Here is an 18,590-nt window from a genome sequence, read left to right on the forward strand (position 1 = left end):
TACATATTTTTAATTGATTTTTAAATAATATTTTGAAAATTGTAAAACTGAATCAAACCAACAATTTAATTTGGTTCAAATTTTATAATTCATTTAAATCAAAGCATACTTGATTTTCTTGTTTGATTCAAATGATTTTTAAGACAAAAATCAAACCAAATAAAATATAAAAAAATTCATTCACTTTAGTATAATAAGGAAAAAAAATAATTATGAGTATGACCACTAATATGTTATTGTATCTTCTAATTGTTTAAGGAAGAACACCCACTATTTTAGGCGAAAATTTTAAAATAATGATGAGTCATGGGTAAGATATTTTCTTCAAATTGAGAACATGTAGAATTTCATGCATTTGCTTTTATAATCGTATGTTTTTAGGGTCTTTTAGCTTAAGTTATAACAGTTTATTAGTTATGTATGAAATGTCATGTTCTGTTGTTTAATTGACGAGTGTTAGACGTAATTTACAAGTAACTTAAAGGAACATTAACTTTTTAACTTATTTTAATGTCATTTTTATTATTTATGAGGATATAATTATTTTGGATCATTTTATATACGATTACATCAGCATGGGGTAATTTATTATATTACAAGTTTTGGTTTGAGTTTAAAACAAATATATTTTAAAAAAATTATATTATACATTGATTAATATAATAATAGACATAAAAATTTCGCACGTATGATGTACAAGGCTTATTTTTATGTCAATTCAAAATTTATCGTAAAAATAATTAATGATATATTTTTCATTAGTGATAATTCTTGGTATACATAAAATTTCAATAATATAGTGTGTTTGTTTTGTTGATAATATACATTTTTATGTAATTATGTGAAATAAATTTTTTGAGTGAATGTATATTTGTCTTTCTTTGCCAATTGAAATCCAAACACACTACTACTAGCTATTAAGCTAAATATTTTTTTTTTTTGTTGAATATATCAATTTTACAAATTTTTATAACGTTTAAAAAATATTTTACTCTTCGTTATATATATATATAGAGAGAAAGAGAGAGATACACAAGTAAATAGAGATAAGTGATTAAGTTACTCAAAAAATTATTTCATTCAATAATTTATTATATATATTAAATTTAAACAATCCAAAAAGTTATACTAAAAGTTCTTATAATTTTTTTTTATAATTCTTTACAACTTACAAGACTTTAAAGTTATTTAATATTCATTTCATAAAATCAAATTCACATATAATATGTTTTTATGAAGAAAAAAATTATTATAAAAATAGACTACCTAGTTTAGAAAGCTTTTTAAAGATTATAAAAAAAATCATTTAATATCAGTATAATTCCATTCATATTAAGGATTATAATCACGTTAAAATGTCTATCATGTAACAGTAATTATACACATATCTATGATATCGAAGAAAGAGAAGAAAAAGAAATTGATGCCATAGATGATGTATTAAGAAAAATAAAAGATTGATAAATTTTGGCATATTTTAATTTAATTTTATATTTTCTTTCCCTTATGGATGAGAGAGTAACAAAAGGGAGCATATACTGCATGGGCATCTTGGTATCCATTCTCGTTGAAATCAAATCACGTGACTGCACAGTGGCTGCTACTAATTAATACTATGAAGTGTGAAAGCAGTGCAACTATGTATGGGATATGCAAGCCCTTCTCTTTGACCCTTTTCGTAGACAAAGCAAATCAAGAAATCAACTTTTGGGATATAAATTCGTTAAATTATGTTTTTAGTTTTCATAAATATGATTTTATTTTGATTTATTTTAAAAATATATTTTAATTTATTAGTTTCACCAATAATTAATTTTTGTTGAATAATTTAATAGATATTTTTTAGTAAGATTTTTTCTTTGAATTATATTTTTCTTTTTACATATACAAAACTCAAACTTGATCTTATTTAAAGAGATCGAATCAAGAAGTACTCAAATCAACGACTTAATGATAATGTATTTTTAAGAATAAAATACACTATTTATTAATTAGAAGATCAATAGTTAAAAATTGTGATTAAAATCTCAATCTCTCTCTCACAAATAAATTTTAAGATTAATAACAATATTAATAGTTAATTTCTTTATTAATAAGACTGTATTGTATTTTGGTCCACCTATTTTTAATTACAAAGTTTTCGTTCCTTCCATACTGTTAATTATCAATGACACGTGGCAAGAAAATATAATAGTTATTTGATAACAATAAGTGGCCTTATGAGTAAGGCAACGTCTAGTTTAATCCCCGGTATAAATTGTATCTTTTTTGGTCCCTAATTTAAACATGTCTCATAAGTGGTCCTTATTTTCATAAATGAGACAAAAAAAAAATATTTTACTTTACTTTTAAAAAGAACAAGGTTTTATAAATACTAATATTTTATCATGTATATTAGTGGCCAAATGTTTATTGTAATAACTAAAATTTATATATATACAAAAAAATATTATATATTTAAAATTATATAAATAGATATTTTAAAATTGATATTTTATTTTATATTTCAGATAAATAATTTATATTATGATACAAGTTTATTTTTAATTATTGATAATTTATTTTAAAAATAAATTTTATACATAAATAAATATGATAAATAAAAAAATAAAATTAATAAAATTTCTAAAAATGTTCAAAGAATAACTCTAAAAGTATTGTTACTTAATATAATTATTTTCGTTTAATATATAGAGGTTAATTTTACACATTTTCATAAATAAAAGATAAAAAAGTGATATATTTTTTAGGTATTAAAAATAAACAATATTTTATTTACAAATGCTAAAAACATATTTAATTCTATTAATTTGGGTTGACGCAAGTGATGAAGTACTCACGTCGTTTAATCAAGTGGTTAAAATTTGAATCCTGATTCTTATGAATGGCAGAAAATTTAAGTTGGAAGAAAATATCTACTTATTTAATTTCTGCAAACTTTCAATCAAAATTGTTTCTGTATTCTACAAGAAATACTCCTCAATAATAAATATATATTTAACTCTTAAATATATTTTTAGTTGAGTCAATTTTTCATAAAAAGTGTTTAAGTAAAAAAAATTTATGACAAATAATTGACGGAATAAAATATATTTTTGATTTCCTTTAAATTGTCTCTAATTCAATTTTTTTTCCCTCAAAATTATTTTGTCATGTTTTTTCCTAAAGTTATTAGAAATGCATCATTTTAATCCATCTAAGTAGAAAATGCACCACTTTTAAATTAGAGAGAGCAAAGTAGTATAATTTATTTTTAGAAATTAAAATTGAACTTTAAAAATTTTAAAGAGATTAAAAATATATTTTACACTAATCGGCCAAAGGCGTGGCAATATTTTTCCAAGCATAAAAATTGAAGGTATTTAAAGCAAAGGTATTTTGGCTGGTGTGAGTTTTAACATAAACTTATTTAGGTAAAATTTGGAATAAATGAAGAACATTATGAGATATTGTTTTGCTCGCCTACTAGCTAATAAAGACCGGAGTCGACACATAAAACAACGCCGTATACAATATATTAGTATATAGAAAGGTATGCAACAATTGATTAATTGGCAAATCAAATTAGCATGAATGTGAGCCAAACTTGTCCTTAGTCATATAATAAAGTGAGAGGGCACGAAGTCTTTGCAACTCCCGAGTCTCACTTTATACGTAGTTTATAAAAAAACAAATAATTAATTGATTTTCTTTCCCTTTGTGTGTGCGAGAGAGAGAGAGAGAGAGAGGGAACCTCCGCGGAAACTGCTATGTAGTTTGAATATGGAAATATGTTTTTCCTATCGTTGGACCATTCTAGTCATGGCGTGCGGCACATCCAAGGATAAATAGCTGCACGGGTCTTTGGAAACGAAGTTGAAGGATAAAGAGAAGAAGGAACTAGCTATCTTGCTAGAGTTAGAGTGAGACTCTACCATATACCTCTACTTCTACTACATTCCTCCACCTTCCTTCACAAACATGGTCAGAGCTCCTTGTTGTGAAAAAATGGGCTTGAAGAAGGGCCCTTGGGCCCCCGAGGAAGATCAAATCCTCACTTCTTACATCCAAAAACATGGCCATGGCAATTGGCGTGCCCTCCCTAAGCAAGCAGGTATACTACTTCTTCTTCTCCTACTAATACTTCAATTCATTAATATATATCCTATTCACTTTATGACATGTTTAATTTATACCCCATATACTATATGTATATATAACAGGTCTAGCTTTCCCTAGATTTGATGGTTCAATTCACAAAGCATATTGTATATATAATTTGTTCAGGATACTATGTGGTAATGACATGATATGTATATTGATTTTCTTTCTTCTAATTTCTGTGATCAATTACTCAGGCTTGTTAAGGTGTGGAAAGAGCTGCAGACTGCGATGGATTAACTATCTGAGGCCTGATATCAAGAGAGGGAATTTCACATCAGAAGAAGAAGAAACTATCATTAAGCTGCATGACATGCTGGGGAACAGGTATTCATTCATCATTTTTCCTTCCTTGGATCCATATGACATTTTTTCATGCTAATTAAAGCTTGTCAAGTTAAATTAAAGGATCATGCATATGCCACCTATCCTGGTTTACACGTGATGCTCTTTTTTTTTTCTTTCTTTTTTTCTTTTTTTTTTTGGTTAATTTGGTGAAACTATGAATGTGCGGTTGTGTTTCTTTTGCCATGTTTATCTGAAGTGGTGGGGGCCAGGGGCGATAATTGTCAACTTTGAAGAAAATTAAAATGAAAAGGATGCGTTCACTAGTAATATTTTTTCAATAATGGGGACTAAAGTAGAGGTACGATCCCACCTTTGACGGTGCAAGTGATCGATCATACAGAGTGTGGGAGGAATGATGATGATGAAAGATGTATCATACATACATATATACATGTATGACACATGCAGCTAGGTATAACTAATTATGTACATCCAGAAATTGTACTAAGAGTACGTGACAATAAGTTGCCATCATTGAAAGAGAGAAAATCAATTCACAAAACATCATAACCAATGAATAAAAAATAAAAACAAGTGGGTCTGAGACTGCAAGAATCTCTGATTAGATCTGCCTTGCACGAAACATGGTGTGGCAGTTTATGGCACATGCAGCTATAACGTGTGTTAGACGTACATGGCAATATGAGCATTGAGCATGAGATTCACTGTGTCCCCATGTAATCTTCAATTAAGACAACATCAATGCTTGTTGTTTTCTGATCCACCACAATAAACAAAGTGAACGCGAATCTCGTGCAACTATTTCAAGAATATAATATTAACCATGTTGATCCTTATTTTCAGGTGGTCAGCAATTGCAGCAAAATTACCAGGAAGAACCGACAACGAAATAAAAAATGTGTGGCACACCAATTTGAAGAAGAGGCTGCAGAAAACAGATCATCCAAATTCACATTCCAAAAGGGTCACTAGGCCAAAAATTAAACGTTCTGATTCCAATTCCAGCATTATAACTCAATCAGAACCTGCCAATCTTAATTTCAGAGAAATGGACACAACATCAGCATGCACTAGTTCTAGTGATTTTTCATCAGTCACAGTTGGTGATAGCAAAAATATCAAGAGTGAAGACATAGAATCTCTTGAGACAATGCCTGTGATTGACGAGAGTTTTTGGTCAGAAGCTGCAATGGATGAAACCCCCACCATGTCATCACAGTCTTTGACAATCTCAAATGACATGCCACTTCAATACCCTTTTAACTATGAGGAAAGTTTCCAACAGAGTCATGCTTATGATTCAAACTTTGATGATGGCATGGATTTCTGGTATGACATATTCACCAGGACCTCGGATTCAATAGAATTGCCTGAGTTCTGAATTTTTCATATGACACGTTGAATGAGGGTATTATTAAAGTTGGCAGCTAGAATAGTTTAGATGACATGGTAACTTGAACTTGACCGTTACATCAAAAGGGTGTGTTGATTTCCGGTGTGGGGACAGCATTGTCACCAGCTGCAAGATCTAGACTCATCCATTGATGAGAAAACCAGCTACAGAGTAATGGGAAAGGCTAATGATATGTAATGTACACATGTAATCTACAAGTGAAACACTGACTTTGTTATTTAGAGGAAAACAGCAATTCTCTCTAACATTTTTGTATTTTAAATTTTAGTTTTTAATTAGGCTAGAGTTACTTCTTGATTGTAATATCAATAAAGGATGTACTTTGAATGTGAATTGTTCAAAACTTTTATTCCCCTTGTTGAGCTTTCTCGTCCATTTTCTTTCAGTTTTAATAGTATGAGTTTTCACTCAAATGGGTGATCAAATTTGAAAAAGTCCATCGTGAATTTGGTTTTATTGCAACTTGTAAGATATTTGTTAGATGACGGAAAGCAAAATTTTTGGCTGCCAAGGTAACTGTTCATTGGGACATGTGGATGTGGCAGTGGCAGTGGCAGTACGTTTTGGACCACAAATTTCAACCTGCACGTTAAATAGAAACTTAAAATGTAATTAGATATTATTTTAGTATCAAACTAGATCATCATAATAATAAAATAAAAAAAGCTGAACCATAATTTAGCAAACAATTTGAGAATAATTGCATATATACACAAAGGGTGAGTCAAATGCTTGGTAAGGTTAAGGATCAGCCAATGTTGAATATTTAAAAGGATAATGATTCAAAGAAAAAAAGTGGTAAAAAGTAATAATGCGCTGGGAAAACCTCAGTATACTTCAAACAACAAATCCACATCGTATCAAAGAGGTGTAAGAAAATCTATTTATTAACTTAGATCAAGTGAGCTCATCTTATCTTATCTTCACAGTGCTTCAGCACACATCAGTTACAAGTATATATATTAATTTTTTTTATTAATAAGTATTAATGTATGTAGATCTCACACGAGTTCCACTTCCACACATAATGAACGGTGAGCTAAATGTTTGGCCATGAAAAATATTTTCCAATGGAACTGATTGTTACCACTTCAGTGTTTTTAGTGTCTCTTCCATTCAACTTTGTTATTAGATATAAGAAAATGGGCTCTTTTTACTTTTCCGAACCAATCAACCAAGTTGAAGGTATATTATTCGACAAGTTTATTTCTTCATACGACCAGGTGCATGTTTGAAAGACTTCCAAAAATTTGTTGGTCTTCAAACTTAAATCAATTGGCCATTTTGTTTGCGTATCAAACTTGGCAGATGAACAGATGTCATTTTAAAATAAAACTCTTATCAATTATTACTTTTCACTAAAATTTAAAAATAATAGTCAAAAGTAAATAAAATTAGTTAGAATTATTATGTACTATTTTACATTATCTATAATATGAACTTTTGAACATGTTATCTATATTATGTACTAAAATGTTGAACATCCATTTTTTTTTTCTTTTAATTTTTTCTCTTCTTTGTTAACATATAGGAAGGTGTATACCTATAGAGATCTCTTCGTTATATATTGATTCAAGTCTTAATTATAGATTTTTTTTTTATTTGTATATTCCTCAAACATAAGTAGAAGGCTAGCTCTGTAATCCTCTATTTGATTTAAGAAGGAAAGATAAAGTAAAGAAAATGAAAGAAAAGTAAAGGATCGGAAAGAGAGATGATTTTTAAGGTTGTTTGATTGTATAAAAAGTAGAAGGGAAAAACAGAGATATGTATATAAAATGACATAAATATCTCAATTAAAAAATGTATAATAAACAAAGATATCTTTTAATTTTTACTTAAGAAAATTTTATCTTATATTCTTTCTCTATACAATGAGTAGAAATAATATTTGTATGATCCCACCGTTCCTTTTTCTTTTCTTGCTTTCTTTTAACTCAATAAGAGAAAAGGTATTATTGGAGCATTTTCAATTATTGGAGCAAGCATCTAAGGGCACTTAACTTTCGGTTCCTACTAAGAAGACAATTACAATTATTCAATTCTACGATCAATAGTTGAGTTCTTTAAATATATCGTAAAAGTTTGATTATTAATCATATGTGTGGAAAAAAATTTGTTGAAAAAATAATCTATTTCGATAATTTTTACATCTTGAAAGAGTCCAACTACAATTGGAGGATATTAAAGAAAATTATCGCTAATATAAAAAAAAATTAACCTTTTAAGTCTTTTTTTTTGAAAAAAAAAAGTGATAATTGTCAAATATGTTTACATATTTTATTTAATTTAAATAATTATTAATATATTATATGCTTATAAATTTTGTTTTTAACCACAAAACACTTACTCAAGATTTAATTTCAATTTTATAATTTAATTATTTAAATATTAAGTATTTTTTTTAATATTTTTCTTTGTTGAGATATAACATTGAGAGAAATAATTTAGAAGTTACAAATTTCAAAGAAGAACCATAGTTTCAAGCTATATAAAAGACCACTCTAAACTAGTAAAATTTGTTTAGAACAACCAAATTATCATTTGAAAAGAGCAACAATAAAGAGCATCTTTAGAGGATCACACTAGCTCGCTTAGAGCAAGTTACTTGAGCACTTTGAACAAATCAGAATAGAGAGCATCGTTGAAGCATGCATACGCCCGTTTAGAGCGAGTCACTTTAAGAGAGCATATATGACCTAAAAGTCCTTTAAAAAATATTATAAAAATAAGACTCTAGGGGTCTTTGTATTCATTCTTATTCTTCTTAGCATATTTTTAGAGAGATTAGAAAAAGTTCTTATGAGATTCTATTGTTTTAAAGATTAATATAACTGTTATTTAATCTTCTCTGTTTTCATTCAATATATTATTTTTATACAATTAATCTACTTTGTACTTTTTGGCCTATACAAATTTATAATTTTAACCGAAGTTAGAAAACCTTTTTAGAATTACAACTAGATAAAAAAGTTATAATATTTATTATCGAGGAATTGAGATAAACCTTATCGGTTGACTTTTGACATTTGACTTTAATGCAATATTGTTTAACAAAAATTATCAAAAAATTGAGATTTTTCTTAAGTAACTTAAAATTTATCGTCTAAAGAATTAAGATTTAAATATAATTATGAATTGTTGAGTTAATTATATAATTACAATGTTGAATGAAAATTAGAGAGAATTTACGTAGAAAAATTTAATAAAATAAATCTTTAACTATTTTTATCATTATCTAAATTCAAATTGTTTATTGTTTTTTACATGTTTTTCTATAAATTTCTATAATTTATTGTAAACAATTTTAAATTCATTTTATTCACCTAATTATAATATCAAAATTATATTAAATAATTATAAACTAAAATTCCTGTAAATTTAGTATTGAACTTCTATCCTTTTTACTACCTATAACAATCGGTATACTTATCAAATTAATATAAAAAATGACAAAGAATTCAGCACTTTGCAGCAAAGCCAGCAATCATATTGCTAAACATTAAAAAATGGTTGAGAATCTTGTTGGGATATCCTCTGCTAAGCTGCTTGATTATCTAATCTCTATTATGTTCTCAAAATGAGCTCTTTTATTAGTTTATTTCTTTTTGTCTGAGAGCTTGTATAATCAGGAAGATTTCCACTACTTGAGTGCTAGCGTGCTAACCTCAACTTATACATCATTTCAAGTTTATGAAAAAAGGAAATTTGTAAAAGTAAACTCTATTGGTTTAATTTGGAGAGGTTAATACTATAATTACCTACTCTTCTGCCCTGAAAAGGTTATGCTAGAAGAAATACTGTTTATAATCTTGCTTGACAGATGCTAAGATTAAATAATATTTATGTTAATCATAGTTTTCTACAGAAGTGGGTGAAAGCAACTTAATTTCTAAGATGAATAAGTTGTGTCATGCCTACTATGTTTCCTTTGTCATGTATAATAGTTATACACTCACTCTTCTTGTAGAAAACTTTAATGAACGTGTTTGAACTAAAGAATTTGATGCAACTTGCTCTGCTCTCACTCCAGACTGTGTAATTCATCGAATATATCGTTTGCCTTATTTCTCTTATTTAAGTGCTTTAAACTGTAGTTTTCTTCAAGAGTAAAATTCGACCTGTTCTCATGCTTTAATAGCCTTTATTTATGTATAAAAAGACAACATACAGTGTATTTAATTTTTAAAAAATATTTATTAGGCATAGAAAATTGTGCAAGAAGACTTTGTTATAACATTATATATTGTTTTATATCGATGAACATGTGAATCAATTGGTAAAGAATTATTTTAATTTAATTGACAGATTATTCAAATTTTGAATGTTTAATTGTGTTAAATATTTGAAAGTAGAATTTTATTGTTTATAATTATCTTATTTAACTCAAATAAAATATAATTGTCTCTAATAAAAGATGTTTATTATCAAAACTATTATATATATCACTCCTTTATGTTTGTGTACCATCTTATTTTTATTTTATTTTTTTTATTTCAAATTATCCCATTCTTTTTTGAAAAAAAAAATTCAGATGATTTGAAGATAGACAGGAAAGAAAAAATAAATAAAAGTATGGAGAAGAATTATTTTATGAATATTTAGGTTTTACTTGTTTATTATTTTTAAAAATAGTTCGTCTTTTTTAAATATATTTAAAAGTGGTTTATCTCTTGAACATGTTTTTATTTTCTAAAAATTTATCTTGTGATTACTTGAAAAAACACTTATAGAGCACTATTAGAATAAGTTTAAAGGTGAAAAGTTGGAATAATATATATAAAATCTTATATTTATTTTAAGAAAAATAATAGTTAATATATGTATGTTGAAATTTTTTTTTTTGAAGTATCACATGTTAATATTATTTTTAATGAGTTTCAAATAATAGTAGCGACAAAATTTATTATTTTTAATTTTAGAAAGATAAAAATAAATAAATAAGTTAGAATGATCAAAATAAAATTCACCAATTTTAATTATTAAAACATATTTAATTTTTTTAAACAACTTAAAGTGAAATGTGCATTAAAACAAATAATGTCACCTCTTATATATGTAACTAAGTCATTGTATTGCTGAACTTTGTTGGTGCCAGAACTACTAACTTTAAAATAATATTAAAGCTCCGCACTCAAGTCGTGATCCTGGAAAGAAATTAATGTCTTTTGTATCGCACACAACACTCACTAAGTCTTTCTTCTTTCATTTTCTCATACCTTCCTTCGTCCGAGTCCTACCGTGGATAATTTACTCTCTTTTTTTTCTCCAAAGTAAGTCTTCTCGTATATTATTTAATTAAAATCACCATTTTATTTTGATAATCACTGTTTTTATTGTAATAACTAAAATATTAGCCATTATTGATATAGAGTGTTAATTTTTATTGAAATTAATAATATTAACTGTACTTGTGTTATATCTAAATTTGCGTCCTTAACAAAAAGAAATGCGAGTTAACTTTACCAAAAAAATATATATCTAAATTTGTGTAACATGAAATCCAACTTATATTACTGGTATTGGGAAAAATCCAAGTCCCACATCGACTAGAGATTAGGCAATTGAATAGTATATAAGTGGAAAACAACTCTCACCTTACAAGCCGATTTTGTAGGGTTGAGTTAGGCTTAATCTACTATTCTAAGATAGTATCAGAGCCATTTAGATCCACTTTAAAAATGGGCCACCCACCATTGATGCATGCCTCATAGGCATGAGGGGGTGTATTGGAAAAAACCTAAGTCCCGCCAATCCTAGATCATTAAAAAGGTGCCTCATAGGCATGAGGGGGTGTATTGGAAAAAACCTAAGTCCCGCCAATCCTAGATCATTAAAAAGGGTCACCCACCATTTATCCACGTACCAAGCCCAATAGTGCTGGACGTGAGGGGGTGTATTGGGAAAAACCCAAGTCCCACATCGACTAGAGATTAGGCAATTGAATAGTATATAAGTGGAAAACAACCCTCACCTTACAAGCCGGTTTTTGTAGGATTGAGTTAGGCTTAATCTATTATTCTAAGAACTGGAGTCAATGTTTAAAGTAAATTGAAATCATGATAAGAAGTTATAAGTCATTATGTTCTTGTAGGCTTGTACTAAGTCCAATAAAAAGTATTTAGGAAGACTTCATCTTTTTTTATTTCGATTGAGACAATAGAACTTTTAGCTTTATTTATTGCTTTTTATATGAATGACATTCTCACCCATTAATGTCGGGTCGAACCTTCTCCTCATCACAATCTTATTCATCATTTTTCTCTAATTTCAACCAACACCTAACAATATTAAATTTGTCATAATAAACCTATAACAAATGGGTAACATTATAAAATTTTTAACTATGTAACACTTATATTAGTTGGGTTTAAAATTGATTAGTGTGGTTGATTGTTTGAATCCGTTATAGTTGAGCTCAAGGGACTTATAGAATGGTTTTTCTTTTTCTTTATGGTCTCATGTTTCTGTTTTAAGAGATAGAGGCAGAGAGAGCTTTTCCTTTATTCTTTCTCCTAAAATCATTATTCATCCTATGTAGATGGCCAGTAGTTGTAAGAAATTTCGAATAATTGTGTTGTGGAATAGGCTTGGAATTGTGTAGAACTTCTTCCTTCCCTTTTCTCTCTAGTAGATTTTGGTTCTCCAAGGGGGTAAGGGAAGCTTGCTCTTAATTTTAGTGTGGTATGCATGTCGTTTGGGATGACTCAAGGTCACTAATTTTGTATTATGTTGTTGATTCCTAGGTAGCTAAGTTGTGGGTTGGAGATTCTTGAAGCTGGGAATCTTTTGCTCATAGTGAATCCTTGATGTATGGTTGCATGTTACTTTGATTTTGAAACTTTGATGCATATGTATTGTATATGTACCGGAAGGATCCTATCAGCCACGTGGATCGACCACGTGGACCGGCACGTCATATCCTATCATATATTGACGCAACTCAGATCACTTCGGCTCAGCAATCGGCCACAAGGATCGGCCACGTGGATCGGCACGTCATATCCTATCATATATCGACACAGCTCAGATATCACTATGACTCAGTAAGGGAGTGAGAACCGCATCCATCCCCTATCGGCTCGGCCAGAGATGACGTCTCGGCCGTCCGTATCGGCTCGGCCGAAGGTCAACAGAGAGAATAATTAGAATGACGATCATGATTAACAAAGGACAAAGCACAATTAAGGCATAACCCACCGATTAACATCGTATTACCTAATTTGGTAAGTGTTAGAGAAGGCCCACCATGTTCAGGCCCATGTCAGGTATTATAAATAGGTGACACGTAACGAGATATGTCACTGTTCAATTATTTACCCTAGATATTCGTGCTTGTCCTGACTTGAGCATCGGAGTGCCTTTTGCAGGTACCTCCCCCCTCTGAAGCATCCACCTTAAGCTCCCGTTCGGCCCTTTACCCACCTGAAGATTACGAGTGTACCCTCAGACAGGTACATTTTGGCGCCCACCGTGGGGCCGAACCGATAGCTTTTGAAGAAGAGACTGAGCACTATTTCGAAGACATCATGGCAAAGACAAGGAGAACACACACTAAAGACCACCGATCCGAAGATGAGCACCAATTTGAAGCTGACAATGTCGAGACGGTCGACGAGACCAACATGGCCGAGATGGTACGACAACTGAAGGAGGAAATGGCCTCCATGAAGCAGCAACGAGAGAAGGACGCTCGCGAGATGGCTGCCTTGAGGGAAGAGAACGCCGCCCTGAGAAACCAAAACAAAGATCCCACCTGGAAACCCTCTGAGCCGACTCACACCCAAGGGTCATTTCACTCGCTCGGACATCATACTTCTCTCCCGCACACTTCCACTGTCGCTCCGGGGAACCATGCCTCGACTGCTCAAGTAACCGGCCGACCCGCATACGCCCCGCCGACCGGAGCTCACCGACACCCCTTCACCCCTAACATCATGCAATCCTCCCTCCTCGACCACTGGAAGTCCCTTCCGTTAGATAAGTATGACGGAACCACCGACCCTGACGAACATGTCGACATTTTCTTGACCCAGGTCACCCTCAGCACTACTGACGATGCCGCCCTCTGCCGAATCTTCCCAACTTCATTGAAGGGTCGGGCACTGAGCTGGTTTACATGGCTCCCGGCCAACTCAATTGACTCCTTCAATACCTTGGCATCCCAGTTCACCATCCAGTTTGCTACCAGCCGACCTCATCAGATGACCTCTCTCTCGTTGGTAAGCATAAGACAAGAAAAGAAGGAATCCCTTCGGACCTTCATGAGCCGATTCAACAAAGCGGCATTGGAGATCCGAGACCTAAATCCAGCCGTTGCTCTTCACCATCTGACCACTGCTTTGAAACCAGGACCGTTTGCTAACAGTATCTGTAAGAAACCCCCGTTTGACATGGATGACTTGCGTCGGCGCGCCGACAAATACATGCAGATGGAGGAACTAGCTGAGTTCCGCAACCAAGCAAGAGCGGAGATAACTGTCAAGACCGAGAAGCCTGCCGAGAGCAGCTATCGGCGTCGCCCGAAAAAACTCGTCCCCCGAGACAAACCTGTCTGCGGGCCGAGATACTCTCATTACACCCGTTGAACACTAGTCGATCGACTGTCCTAGACCAGGCACTCGCATCAGAAGTCCTGGCCGTGCCGAAGCGAGCCTCGAACCCTCCGCGCGCTGACACAACCAAGTCTTGCAAGTACCATCGAAATCGAGGCCACTCAACCGAGGAATGTGCGGCCCTGAAAGATAAAATCGAGGACTTAATTAAGCAAGGGCAGCTTCAACGTTTTGTCGATCGACCTCGCTCTCCCCGACACGACGATCGCCGGCATCGTGGGGAACAGCATGACCGAGACAGATTCGATAGGCGTCCTTACAGGGAACGAAGCCGGTTGAGGGGCCGAAAGGAGGACGATCCGGCAACCCAACCTCGAAGAGTCATCAACACTATTGCCGGAGGATTCGCAGCGGCAGCCCCACCTCTTCAACTCAAAAAAGACACCTACGAGCCGTCCGAGCTGTACACTCGGTCGAACGCACTCACCGGAGGTTACCGACCATCACATTCACCGAAGATGATTTCAAAGGTATCGATCCTGATCAAGACGACCCCATGGTTATCAGTGTTGAGATCCACAACTGTATTGTTCGGAAGACGTTGGTCGATCAAGGAAGCTCGGCTGATATCCTCTACTGGAATACCTTTAAACAACTCGGCATACCAGAGGCCAAATTGGTCCCCTACAACGAGCCCTTGGTTGGATTCTCCGGTGAACGTGTCCAAACCAAAGGGTACATCAAGTTATCCACTCGCTTCTGCTTTGATGGAGCCGAAGCCCGAGATATCCCGGTGAAGTATGTGGTTGTGCACGCCAACACGTCATACAACATCCTTCTTGGAAGGCCCTCCCTCAACAAGCTGGGTGCGATCGTGTCAACTCCACACTTAGCCATGAAATTCCCTTCCGAGTCGAGCCGGATCATTACCGTCCATGACGATTAGAAAGCGACTAAGGAGTGTTATTTCGCTAGTCTTCGGTTGCCTCGACTCGAAACGGCCGAACCGCGTGGAGTGAAACGAGTGCACACAGTGGCACAAGAACTTGACACAATTGTGGACTTCGACCCTCGAATGGAGCAGGACGAGAGGGTCGAGCCGATTGAAGACCGACACCCTATTGTTATCGGGCCGACCGACCTACACGTGACCTACCTGGGCTCTAACCTATCCGAGACGGAAAGGCGCGAAATCGGACAAGTCGTTAGAAAAAACAAAGACCTATTCGCATGGCAGCCGACCGATATGCCAGGTATCGACCCCAATTTCCTATGTCACAAACTCTCAGTGTGCCGTGAGGCAAAACCGGTTGCCCAACGAAAAAGAAAAATGGGGGAAGAGAGAAAGAAGGCAGTTGAAGTGGAGGTATCCAAGCTCTTAGAAGCGGGTTTCATTCGAGAAATCCAGTACACAAAATGGTTGGCCAACGTTGTCATGGTCAAGAAGACAAATGGGAAATGGCGAATGTGCACTGATTACACAGACTTGAACAAAGCCTGCCCCAAGGATGCCTATCCATTGCCGAACATAGACCGATTGGTTGACGGCACGGCTGGTCATAAGTTCCTGACACTTCTCGATGCATACTCAAATTAAAATCAAATCCAAATGCATCCCCGAGACGAGGACAAAACGACATTTGTCATAGAATCTGCCAATTACTGCTACCAAGTAATGCCTTTCGGCTTGAAGAATGTCGGCGCCACGTATCAACGACTCATAGACAAGATCTTCGGCGATCAAATTGGAAAAATTATGGAAGTTTATGTAGACGATATGGTGGTCAAATCGGCCGACACACCTTCCCATGTAACGGACCTGGCCGAAGTCTTCCATGCACTTCGGAGGCACCAGATGAGACTTAATCCTGATAAGTGTGTATTCGGGGTCTCAGGCGGCAAGTTCCTGGGTTTCATGCTGTCAAGCCGGGGCATCGAGGCTAACCCGGACAAATGTCAAGCTATTATCGACATGAGAAGCCCATCGAACTTGAAAGAGGTCCAAAAGTTGGCTGGCCGACTGACAGCATTGTCTCGTTTCCTACCATGTATGGCCGAGACTTCCAAGCCGATCCTTGGCCTTTTGAAAAAGGCAAATCGGTTTCAATGGACGGATGAATGCGAAGCATCTTTTCAACTTTTCAAGAAGCGCCTCGGCACTCCACCTGTGCTAACCAAGCCGACACCCAGCCTAGAAGTAGTCCTATACTTGGCGGTTTCTGGCGAGGCCATAAGCGCCGGTCTGATACAAGAACAAGACGACCAACAACAACCCATATACTTCATAAGCCGAGTGCTTCAAGATGTCGAGCGCCGATACCAACTGTTGGAGAAGGTAGCGCTAGGACTCATATACGCGGCTAGGCACCTTCGGCAATACTTCCAGAGCCACACCGTGGTGGTCCGAACGGATTGTCCGATCGCCAAAGTACTGCGAAAGCCAGAACTGGCCGGCCGAATGATGGCATGGTCGATTAAACTGTCTGAATTCGACATCCATTTTGAACCTCGGGGGGCCATTAAAGCACAAAGCTTGGCCGATTTCATCAACGAATTATCACCACTTGGCCATTTTGAAGATAATGCTTGGACCATGCATGTCGACGGATCGTCCAATCAGCAGGGAAGTGGTGCCAGCATAATCCTGGAAAGCCCATCTGGTATTACCCTCGAGCAATCACTACGCTTCAGTTTCAAAACGTCAAACAATCAAGCAGAATATGAAGCTTTGCTTGCCGGCATGAGGTTAGCTGCTGAAATGGGAGCCACAAAAATTGTTTGCTAGACCGACTCGAAAGTGGTGGCCGAACAGGTCAATGATAACTTTCAAGTCAAGGACGGGAACCTGTTGAAGTATTACCATCTGTTCAAAGGGATGAAGGATTAGTTTCATGATGTACAAGTCCGACACACACCACGTTGTAACAATGAAAGAGCCGACCAGCTAGCTCGACTGGACAGTAGTCGAAAACTAGGACAACTCCGGTCAACCATCCACTTGGAGCTAGTGCATGCCAGTCGAAGAACCCTCAAGTTCGTGGATGACCCACATCACAAACTACATTATTAACGATTCCGAACCGGCCGATCCGATTGAAGCTAAGAAGATCCGAACCCAAGCGGCACGCTACTCTGTGGTGGCCGGGGAATTATACCGACGAGGGTTCTCCACACCCTTGTTGAAATGCATCGACCAGCAGCAAGCCGAGTATGTTATACGAGAAATTCACGAAGGAATCTACGGATCACACTCAAGTGGAAGAACACTAGCTGCTAAAGTGCTGAGGGCCGGCTATTACTGGCCGACCTTGAAGACCGACTGTGCCGAGTACGTGAAGAAATGCAAGCAATGCCAGCAACACGACAACTTAATACACGCCTCAGCCGAGCAGCTTCACGCGGTCAGTGCCCCTTGGCCGTTTGCTCTATGGGGTATCAACATTCTCGGCCCATTCCCACTCGCCAAAGGCCAATGCAAATTCTTGGTAGTAGCTGTGGATTATTTTACCAAGTGGATAGAAGCCGAACCGCTTGCAACTATAACGGCCGCCAATATCCAAAAATTCGTATGGAAAAACATCATCACCCGGTTCGGCATCCCATATGCAATCATCTTCGACAATGGGCTTCAATTCACGGATAAGAAATTCAACTTCTTCCTTGAAAACCTCGGCATCCGACACCGGTTCACGTCCGTCGAACACCCACAGTCCAATGGTCAAGCCGAAGCCGCTAACAAGGTTGTCCTCACCGAGTTGAAGAAACGGCTCGGCACAGCCAAAGGAGCCTAGGCCGAAGAGCTACCCGAAGTTCTCTGGGCATACAGATGCACGCCCCAATCAAGCACAAAAGAGACACCGTTCCGATTGGCATACGACACGGATGCTATGATACTAGTTGAAGTGGGCGAACCTTCATTCCGACGGAAGCACTTCCATGAAGACTCTAACAATGATGCAATCTGAGCCGAGCTGGACATCTTAGATGAAGTCCGAGAGAAAGCACAAATCGTAGCTGAGGCATGTAAACAGAGAATGATTCGGCGAGTTAACTCCAATTTGAAACCAAGGAACTTCCAGGAAGGTGATCTCGCTTGGTGGGCAACCGGCTCGGCACGGCGCAACCCGATTGAAGGAAAGCTGGCAACAAATTGGGACGGCCTATTCCGGGTC

General features: G+C 35.1%; 2 protein-coding genes across 2 annotated transcripts; both read left to right on the forward strand.

Annotated features, from left to right (window-relative positions):
• The first annotated feature begins 3,672 nt into the window (after window positions 1-3,672).
• LOC109791192 (transcription factor MYB14) lies at window positions 3,673-6,225 on the forward strand. The gene is made up of 3 exons (XM_020350461.3): window positions 3,673-4,093; window positions 4,338-4,467; window positions 5,293-6,225. Exons 1-3 carry the CDS (start codon window positions 3,961-3,963, stop codon window positions 5,828-5,830), a joined length of 801 nt encoding a protein of 266 aa, XP_020206050.1. The 5' UTR covers window positions 3,673-3,960; the 3' UTR covers window positions 5,831-6,225.
• Window positions 6,226-14,974: 8,749 nt separating this feature from the next.
• LOC145950048 (uncharacterized) lies at window positions 14,975-15,364 on the forward strand. The gene has a single exon (XM_083060971.1). The coding sequence runs from the start codon at window positions 14,975-14,977 to the stop codon at window positions 15,362-15,364; it is 390 nt and encodes a 129-aa protein (XP_082917097.1).
• The last annotated feature ends 3,226 nt before the right edge of the window (window positions 15,365-18,590 follow it).

This window comes from Cajanus cajan, chromosome 7 (assembly GCF_000230855.2).
Source record: "Cajanus cajan strain Asha chromosome 7, NIPB_CcT2T_4, whole genome shotgun sequence".
NCBI classification, from domain to species: Eukaryota; Viridiplantae; Streptophyta; class Magnoliopsida; order Fabales; family Fabaceae; genus Cajanus; species Cajanus cajan.